An 11,028-nucleotide genomic window follows, 5' to 3' on the forward strand; every position below is an offset into this window, starting at 1 on the left:
GAGCTATTACAAAATTTCTTAACCCCTGACATTGCACTATTATTGTAATTAAGCTTCAATCAGTTGTTGCAATATCAATCAATCTTAAAAATGGACGCGTTTTTGTATATTACTCTAATGATTGTGGTGAACAAAAACTTCTTTAAACCATTTTTAAAAAAAGGCAGAAGATATCAAAGGCATGGTTAAACTCACAAGTCGAAGTTAAAATGGCAAAACAAAAGTCAAAAAACTTCAAAAGATAAACAACAGACTACAATTCACGACATAGACACAAAATCCTGAGTATCAAGCCAAGTACTTAACATGTTTAGGGGATCTTAGGTGCTCCAGTATATTAGATATGTCTTGATGGCACCTGTTCAGCTATTTACTATTTGACTTTGTTAATTTCTTAATAACTGTTTTATTTGATAATGCTGCTTCAGGATAATGTGAACAAATAATTTCTTGAGAAATTCAATAATATATATTTTAATCAGCACAACAGAAACATATGTATTGTACTGGTAGTACACAAGAAATGCTTGCAAAGTTTTTATTTAATAAAATTTGAATTGGAAACATCACAAAATATATGATCGATTGAGAATGATTATTTGTGATACTGATTTAATTGTAAAATTTGATACAAAACGACTAGCTGGCATGTCAGTTAACTGCTAGTAGTCTGTTGTTATTTATGTATTATTGTCATTTTGTTTATTTTCTTTGGTTACATCTTCTGACATCAGACTCGGACTTCTCTTGAACAGAATTTTAATGTGCGTATTGTTATGCGTTTACTTTTCTACATTGGTTAGAGGTATAGGGGGAGGGTTGAGATCTCACAAACATGTTTAACCCCGCCGCATTTTTGCGCCTGTCCCAAGTCAGGAGCCTCTGGCCTTTGTTAGTCTTGTATTATTTTAATTTTAGTTTCTTGTAACAACGCATCCAAATAAATCTGTTACTAGCTTCTGCAAATTGCTTAATGTGGTATTTAAAGGGAAGGTTTCTTATTATTTATCTTAAAATTTACTTTCACTAGTGATTACATTTACTTCTTGTATTTTGTTGTTCTTTATAAGGGCTTTTCGTCCTGTTTAAAGCGAAGATTTTTGTTGTGTTTTTTTTTTTAACAAATTAACTAAAAAACTAAGGGGGATATGGAAGAATATTCTTCATTTTTCATGGAAAAGTTATAAATAGAGTTTAATTTCACTTTCATATGGTTACAACAAGCAACATTTACGATATCCTACTTGAACAGAATTTCTAGTTTTTAAGATCTGTACTTAAGTTTAACAAAATATAAAGTTAAATAAAACCAAGATAAATCATTTAATCGAAATACATTTCTGTGAAATATGTTGACATTCCTTTACAAAATGTTCAACTGAATGCACACATATTACAACAAGTTCATAAGTGTAAGTCTCTTTACAGAAGTGTTATATTTTTGATTCGGCTCTACTTGAGCTGATTGCATAAATGCTTGTTGTGCGGATTCACTGTCTCCAAGTAATTGTAAAGCTATTCCAAGAATGTTGTAGCATTCAGATTGAAACATTATATCACTTTCAATACAATAGCTTTCATCTATAATAATTTGTAAAGTTTGTAGGCAATCCTGACATTGTCTGACATTATTGAGATGATAATGACATAAAATATTTAGAAAAAAAAACATAAACTATCGAGGGAATACGATATACTCTATTTTCCACTTCCATTTGTAGTTCATATGGAATTAGCCGAGAGTTTAATATAAAGTTCAGATTATCTATAAGCATTATTTTCCACAATGGTACAATACTTGTTTTCTTGGATAATTGAAAATCGGAAAATCGAAAATGACTACCCGACATATCAATGCAGCGGCATACTTTTTCGGGGGTACATTTCGATATAGAATATGCGATGATGTGTAAAGCATTACTATATTTTTTTGCTTTATAGAAAAACGAAGCTAACATCAGCCATCCAGAAACACTGTCATGATAAATATTTTGCAGGAGAGTACAAAGACAGGATTTGTATTGTTTGTATTGTTGTTTATTATTATTTCTAGAACTATTCAGTTGAACATACTGCGCATATTGTCCACACATCACTGACAAGTAGTATGTATACAAGTATTTTGGTGAAGATTGATGATAGGAAACTATCTGAAGTATTCCTCTTTTGTATATTTTTTTTTATTATAGTGTCCTCCTCAAAACCAAAAGACGCGTTACTAGCCCAGTATAATAATTTTGAATTAACAATTTTTGCTAACTCGATAGTATGCAACGTACGTGGTTCGATAGGATTCATCCACATTGATACCCGAAAATTAGATAATTGATCTGAAAAAAACACGCATCGCCATCCGTAACTATGCAGTTTATAAAGTTTATCTAACAGTATTCTACGAGCGCGTCCCTCTATTTTGTTCTCAAACAAGTTGTTTTCTGGAATGAAGTAATGTAAACAAACTGAATAGTCAACAGAATAAATCAGTCTTCTTAAACATCGCATAAAACAATGTGTAAGAGTTTCTGGTTTCCATATTGATTGTGGTAATTCTTCTGATATCCAGAACATAATTGTTTTCAAGAAGTATGAACAGAGTAAATCTTCACATTCGGTGTAGGTTGATATTACATCTTTCAAAAGAATTTTCAGGAGGGCATAGCATAACAGTTGTGTATGTGTAAAAGTATTAATAAGAAATTTTTCACCAACAGAAAAAGAAATTCGCCATTCTATATTCTCTTTTGGTGATCCTTTTACTCCGACTGGTACAAAAAGTACTCCATGTTTTATAACACTTTGTTTGACCTTGTAACTTGGCCATGAGTTATTTGATCTTGTTATCCACTGTGATGCTTGTGATATCCATGAAGTACAATGTAAGCAAATGGCATAGTCACATGTTCCGTCTTTGTCAGATAAACATGGCCCATGTATTACACTATTTGAAATACGCTCGAGTGCTTGTTTATATAATGTGTTCGAAAAATAATGTTTTCCATTATGTTCTTCAAAGTATTTAACTAGACTTTGACGATTATTTTTTTTAACTTGCAACTGAGCGAAACCAGCTTTTACATCATCTGTTTCCAATGACAAATATAAAACATTTGAATTTAAAGACGTTTGGACGTTTTCATAGACCTCAATCGTGTTATTTACACACATTACATCTAAATCACTTCCTCTCATCTCAAGTCCTTCACCAAAACTTCCACTTGTGATAATGGTGATAAACGTTTCGCTCGTCATATTATCCCTGACAGTATTCATCAATCTCAAATTTTTAACATGATTCTCTGATCCAACTATGTTCTGACACATGTAACGATACAGTGCTAATGATATGGTTTTTGTTTCTGTGTCTGAAATAAACATGTCATAAAAAAAGATTTATATTATAAAACCATTATCCCTGATACTGATGTTAACATAGATCTACTAGTGATTGCAATACAATTGTTTGAACTATTTTAAAAGAGAGAAAGAAGATACCAAATTGAAAGTGGTAGTCAAATATTCAAGTTGAAGATAAAAAAACATAAATGAAAACATCGCAATATTAGGAATCAAATGATTGCCGGATTTGCAATCATGATAATTCATGATACTGATCAAATGGTTAAACTGTATACACACCGACTGGCTAATAAAACTCATTATAGGTTGCACTTTGTAAATACAGCTGTTTCTCAAACCACGCCTCTTTTGTGGAGATCTTGAATATTCATAGAAAATTAATGGTTACATACTGGTTCCCAGTTATGCTCTCTGTGTTCCATCCCACGGAGACATAACTTGGGAATGTTACCAGTAAATAAATAAGGTAGTTAAGAACTTTAGTGTTAGTTTAAACTCTGAGAAGTTCAGGGCATATAAACGTTGAAAATATGACCTTTGAAAAAAATTGTAGTGCATATAAACTTTCAATTCTAGGATAAGATTTTTTTTAAAGCATAAGTGGTACAGTTTTAGTCGTAAAAGTCGTTCCTATGGGAAAGTGCATTGTCAATATTTACAGAAATGCAACCTATAAGGAGTAACATCTGTTCTCGTGTGATATATAATTCGAACATATTTTTTAAGATAAAGGAAATAAATGAATTCACGAGAGAACGGCTTCTGTTTCTCTTAAAAATGCTAAACGTAAAAAACAACCCTTGTAGATTTCGAAAAAGAGCAGGCTAATGCCGCTTTAAGCAGCACTCGCACCAGTAAAGTGAAATGAATTAGTATTAGTTGTAATAACTTGTTTCCTAATCATGCTAATTCACTATAAATAAATATTTTTCAAACTAACGGCTTTCGTCTGCTCGTGTCCAAGTAGTAGTATTCTATAGAAATGAGACCTCTTTTAAAAATACGTACCTGCCATTTTGTTTAAGCAATTCAGTTGGGTATTTCCATTTCGTTTTAAATCTACTTTCTATTTTTAACCAACAATCAAATAAAAAATGTTGGGTTTTTTTAATCAATAAGGCACGAAGAAAATATGAATATTTAAAACGACAAACATAAGCACATCCATAAACAGTACAGGTGTATATGAAAAGAAATTCAATACACATGCACTTTCTGCATTTTGCCTTAATTTCAAAATATGAGTAATGAAGGCTTTTCGTCATGTTTTTTGACAAAATTATTTTTAATTAATTCTTCTTTTCAACATTCCAGAATATTCATTTGAAAAATCGAAAAAAAAATCCACCTCCCTTAATTTTTACTACAAAATTTATTATAAAAATATGTGATATGAGTGAGTATAGATGTCAGTTACACTGAGATATTTCCATAAGGTGTTGTAAAACTTTTGTCATCATTTGACAAGTTTGATTTAATCCCATGTCATAAAGATTGTAAGTACTATGATGATGTTTTGATGACATTCTAACGAACTAGTTTTCTATCATATTCAAATTGTAGACAAAGTGTTAAACATCATAGAATATATTCTGCAATTCAAGACAAAACAGAGCAATATTAACAACAGACATAGGGGACTGTGGTTAGTATTCTCATCTCTGCTCATTTCCTTCATACCTTTAGCTCCTAATCTCTTTTTCTACAATTTTTTTAATGAATAATGATTTGGCTAATTATTTACAATACTCTTGGTTTTTTCTCATGTAAAGTATGTGTGTTTGTTTATAAACGCTGATGTTTGATCATTTTGCATTCTTTTTTCATTTCTTTTTTACTTTTACTTAAAATCATATTTGAAAAAAATATAGGTGTTTTCTGAATTATCCCTTTATCGTCTTTTTCACTACAAAATGTTTATAGATACAATTGAATAATCAATTTAAATGGGTTCTTAAATTTATTGTTTACACTTTTTAAGATTTGGTTATTATGGTGATGAATAACAAGTATGGGGAAGTTTAAAACACAAGCAATGACACAAAAAACAAGGGGGATGAAAATGAGACCAGTGTTAAGATATCTTCATTCAACCAAAATATTACATATCATAAAACTGCTGAGTACGCATTTCCTTTATATTTCATAGACGCGTAAAGATACAATATTTTACAAAATCGTATGAAAAAAGGCTATGACAGTTAAATGTAAACGGTTAATTGTAAAAACAAACCCCATCATTTGCTGGTAGGAACAGGTTATTCGGAATATCTGCTTCACATACGGATATGTTCGATTTTTTGTGAACGTAATCCCGTCTTCTTTTTCCCAAATGTGACCTACCAAATTCAAATTAATTACATATTAAGTATAACTATGGTGGCCACACGTAACCTACCGGAGCACCAAAGACCAACTTATTTCTTGAGGGGGTTCGTGTTTTTCATTCCAGTTTAGCTGTTGTTTGTCTTGTCTTTTGGTTTTGTTTTTATTTCAAATTCCATGGCATTATCAGTTTATTTTCGAATTTCGCCTCTTTTTTACTTGAAGCAAAGATTTTCCCTCGTTAAAAGATTGTGTATCGATAAATAGTTTTTTAAAAAGTATTGACTGGGCATGAACTGTTAACTAAAAGTAAAACAGCACCTACAGTATAATTAAACATTTAATTACTGCCTATTCAAACATCGGCGTACAATGTTTGCTCAAAACATGATAAAGATATCAGCAGGTTAAAGGGAGGGAACACAAAAACAAACCGAAATAGAAAAAATCGTACATACATATCTCAGCTCCGGAGAGACCTTTATACTTAACAAATAAACGAACAACACCATGGTTAGAAAAGAAAAGGTCACACAGACAACCAATGGTACACAAATCACAACAATCAAACTAAGGAACATATACCCAACCATAAACTTGATATTAGGTGCTCCGTAAGCGTAAGCAGATCCTGCTCCACATGTAGCACCCGTCTTATGTACCAACCCCGGTGGAAAGTCAAATTCGGTAGGTCACATTCTTGAAAAGGGAACAGGGTTGTTGTTATGAACATACCCGCTATCATCTGTGAAACGGGTATTTCATAACGGTCAAGCAACTCTTGATGGCGTCCGTAACAATTGCGAAGGAATGATTTCAACTGCACCATTTGGAACTCTTTATTTAATACCTTCATTGTGAGCAGTAACCTTCTATCAATAACATCGATTATGATTGGAGATTTCAAACCCGGGAATATCACATCAAGTGAAAGATATATACTCCGTATGCAAGAGCTGGAATGCTGCTACATAGAAATGGAAAGTTCACAGTTTGACAGCGGAAATCATCTCTTTTGTCATTAGGTTTTGTTTTCAACTGACCCTCATTGTCAATTTCTAAAAGTTACTCTAGATATAATGCAGACTTCGTTCTATCTGTTGTATGCTTTATCTCTAGTTTGATGGGATAGATGCGTTCAACATACTCAGCAAAAAAGTTTGAATTATTAAGTGAAAAAACATCACCTATTTAGATTGAACATCAAAATGTGCAACTAATGGTCATTTTAAGAACATATATGTTGAGTACCTCGTGTAATATACAAGTATATTCGGTAAGTAATAATTATAAGCGGTCGGTTTGCCATTTGTTGTTTGATATTAGACATAATAATTGCCGCCAGCAGATTGATCGATATTTACAATTTCTCAGAATAATATTAAAATAAAACATGTAAAAGGATATAAAGAAAATTACGCTTCTAGGCGCAGAATTAATGACACAGTATGATAGTAAACATAATCCGTTTGTGAGTTTTAGTTTAAACTGTCTCTTTTGTTTTAGTACTTTGTTAAAACTAAAAATAGATGAGTAATCGCAAAATACAATTAATCATTACATATTTGAGGCCATTGCTAAGCTATTAGCTTATGCATAACTATTAAACATCGAACAAGTGCATACTATTGATGTCAGCACCAGATAAAATCCTACTGTTTTGATTAACAGCTTGATATTTTAATCGCGTCAGAAGTCATCAATAGATTCTATTATTCGGTAAACGAATTTCCTGAAATGTGTTCAGTGACTAGTAATCTAAAACAATTCGAACATTTCTTAGTTAAATGCATATATTATTTTTCTCACCTTCCATTGTCTCTGGTCTGTTTAGGTTTGATGTTATTTTGTCGGGACACAGTATTTATGATATTTTCTTTGTCCGCATAAAAAAAACAATATTTCATTGTCCTGGTAAGAATGCCCTTATTTAGAAAATAAATATTAGTATTAATAATAATCAGTTTCAGTATTATAGTTTGAATTGAATTGCCTTTTTTGCTTTTAAGATCTGAGAATACAGTTTTAAAACGTTGCTATTTTCTGCAGTTTGAGAATAATATGAGGTCAAATCATTAAAAAATGAGAAATGAAAATTAAATTTGAACTGTGCAAAAGTAAATTATTACGTATGTGGTAATTAATTTTTATCTTTTTTCTTGTTCTTAGTAATTAAATGACTATATACTTAAGCGTAGACATTTTGATATTTCCTTTTCTTTTATATGATATAAAGAACTGAAATGTATCTATCTTTTAATCAATAGGTACACCAAAAGTTCAATATCTATCTTATAAAACAAATACCGACAAGTTATATATAAATGTCATTGAACAGGTTTGTTTTTATAGACTATATTCTACTTTGAATTTAATATAAAAACTTACAAAAATGTGTATCATACTGTTTTACATCAGCAATAGATAGTCAAACATACTTTTGAGCTGGGGACAAAAAAAAAGAGAAAAAGGAGGATAAAAAAGCTTAAATTGCTGCAAGTGTGCTTGCTTGGTAAATAAAATTAACAGGTGAAAAAAGTGGTAGAGTAATTTGATACGAGTTGATTCCAGTACATTTTGAAAGACGTTTTCCATGTGGGATTTAAAGATAATTTGTCCTGTGATCGTGTATCACGTCCGTCCATTGTTCAAGGGAGGACAATGGGAATGGTTTTTTCAACTATAGATGTATTTCCATCTATTAATGTTATAAATAAAATAATAGTCTTATTGAATTTTTTTTCAATTTAAAAATGATTTGCGGAAACAAAGAGTGTTTTTTTTTATTAATTTTGTTGTTGATTGAAGATGCATTGGGTAATAGCAAAGTATCCTTATGGCAAACCTTTAAATGTCCCTTTCAGTTCTAATGTTTTAAATGATTTTTATCAGTTTGTACACTCTTGGTTTGTAGTTAGTTGTCACGGAATTGAATATGTTTGGGAAACAATCAGCATTCTACCCTCAAAAGAAGTTATGAAACTTTTTGTTGTTTATATAAACAGAAGATATGGTATGATTGATTGCCAATGAGACAACTCTTCACAAGGTTTCAAATGACACTGCAATTAACAACCAAAGGTCACCGTTCGGCCTTCAACAATGAGCAAAGCCAATGTAAGATATAAAAGGCCCCGAAATGACAATGTGAAACAATTCAAACGAGAAAACTAGCACGGCCTAATGTATGTACAAAAAGTGAACATAAAACAAATATTTTAAATATAAACAAATGACAACCACTGAATTACAGGCTCATGACTTTGGACAGGCACATACATAAAGAATGTGGTGGGGTTTTCATTTGAACATTTAACTGAGTTCCGGTTAAATAAAACAATCAAACTTGTACATAAACCCACAAAAGTGCTGCATGTATGGTTAATTAATGCAAGATTATGTAAGTACATTTTCAAAGACGTAATAAATGTGGGATTTACATAAAATATGTCTTGTGATAATTGATCACGTCCATCTATTGTTCATAAAGGACAATAAAAATTAGATTTTTAATGAAGACGTATTTCCATTCATTGATGTTATAAAAAAAAACTAGACATGTTGAATTATTTCAATTCAAAAATGATTTGCAGAATCACAGAGTGTTTTTTTCAATATTAATGTTATCGATTGCAGTTGCATTTGGTCATGTTGGTAATAGCAAAGTATCCGTGTTGCCGAATTTTCAACGTCCCGTTTCAGTTCTTTAAAAGGATTTAAATAATTTGGAGCACTTTGTTCAGACAGGTTTGTAGTTTGTAATGTAGGAATGGAATATGTTTAGAAAATAAATCCCCATTCTACCCCTTAATTAAGATTTGAACTTCCGTTGTTTGGTTAGTTTTCATTTTTACATTTGAACAGAAAACTGAGTAACAGTAAACTCAAACATTCAAATTTATACCAAATCACAGTTTAGTATAATATATAACCTCTTTTAAAGACTAAACAGCTGGTGAAAATTGAGAGACACGAATAAGATTTGTTTCTGTTAAACCCGTTTAATTGCCTCTTGAAAAATAAAAAAAAATATGAGATCTTTCAGGTTATTTTAACAGTGTAGTTAAAATGGCTTGTTTATAAATATATTGGTTACATATCAAAAGATGTGGTATGAATGCCAATGAGACAACTCTCCATCCAAATCCTAATTTGTTAAAGTACACCATTATAGCTCAAAGTCAGAAACACGGGCCTCATCTCACAATGCAATAAAGGGCCCCCAAAAAATTACAACTGAGAAACCATGCAAACGGAAAAACCAACGACGAAATCTATATATAAAACTAGAACTAGAAACATTTCTGAATAACATCAACAAACAACAACCACTGAACCCAACGTTCCTGACTAGGCTAGAGGTATAGGGGGAGGGTTGAGATCTCACAAACATGTTTAACCCCGCCGCATTTTTGCGCCTGTCCCAAGTCAGGAGCCTCTGGCCTTTGTTAGTCTTGTATTATTTTAATTTTCGTTTCTTGTGTACAATTTGGAAATTAGTAAGGCGTTCATTATCACTGAACTAGTATATATTTGTTTAGGGGCCAGCTGAAGGACGCCTCCAGGTGCGGAAATTTCTCGCTACATAGAAGACCTGTTGGTCCTGTCGTATTATTTCATATCATCTTTACTGCTGTTGTTTTTTTTTTCTTTGGTCGGGGTGTTGTCCTTTTGACACATTCCCTATTTCCATTCTCAATTTTATAGGTCTGTTTATCAGACTTTTTCTTAAAGTATGTTGATGTTGATCTTTTTTTTCTAAATGTTTTTTTAACCGTTCTTATATTCATTGTAATCGGGTTTTTTTTATTATTTTTTCATTCTTTTGTGAATATTTTTTCCATCAGAAGACGTCAGTATACAAGTTTTTATGAAAATTCTTTTCTTATTTTCCATTAGACAAATAAGGGTAAAGCGGTAAACATTGTGTTATTATCTGAATCACTGTTACAGCCAGCATATAAGTAACGAAGAAGCACAAAAAGGTATAAAAACAAAGCACATTGACAAAACTGAAAGTCAAGAATACAAAATTTACACAATGACGGGTTTTAGAGGTACAGAGCCACGTGCTTTATATAAGGAAAGACGGCGTTTAGACACAGCAAATTAGCAAAATAAAAGACAGCATTTTTACTGTTTGTATTGGCGTTTATTACCTATTTTTATAGTGTTTAATTGTATACACTGAGTGCCTGCTGTACACTTCGTAGACATGGAGTATGCAAAGGTGGATTGTATTCAGGATTAGTAACAAGAAACTATATGTTGTATTTCTCTACGGTATGTTATCCTGTTACTATCAACTCTGACATAAATGTCATTGAACTACTAGCATTTTTTTTA

General features: G+C 31.5%; 1 protein-coding gene across 1 annotated transcript; it reads right to left on the reverse strand.

Moving 5' to 3' along the window:
- Window positions 1-1,247: 1,247 nt before the first annotated feature.
- LOC139485871 (cyclic GMP-AMP synthase-like receptor 2) lies at window positions 1,248-4,406 on the reverse strand. The gene is made up of 2 exons (XM_071270519.1): window positions 4,366-4,406; window positions 1,248-3,362 (listed from the first exon to the last, which is right to left on the reverse strand). Exons 1-2 carry the CDS (start codon window positions 4,370-4,372, stop codon window positions 2,056-2,058), a joined length of 1,314 nt encoding a protein of 437 aa, XP_071126620.1. The 5' UTR covers window positions 4,373-4,406; the 3' UTR covers window positions 1,248-2,055.
- Between the last annotated feature and the right edge of the window lie 6,622 nt (window positions 4,407-11,028).

The sequence above is a fragment of the Mytilus edulis genome, chromosome 8 (genome assembly GCF_963676685.1).
Source record: "Mytilus edulis chromosome 8, xbMytEdul2.2, whole genome shotgun sequence".
NCBI classification, from domain to species: domain Eukaryota; kingdom Metazoa; phylum Mollusca; class Bivalvia; order Mytilida; family Mytilidae; genus Mytilus; species Mytilus edulis.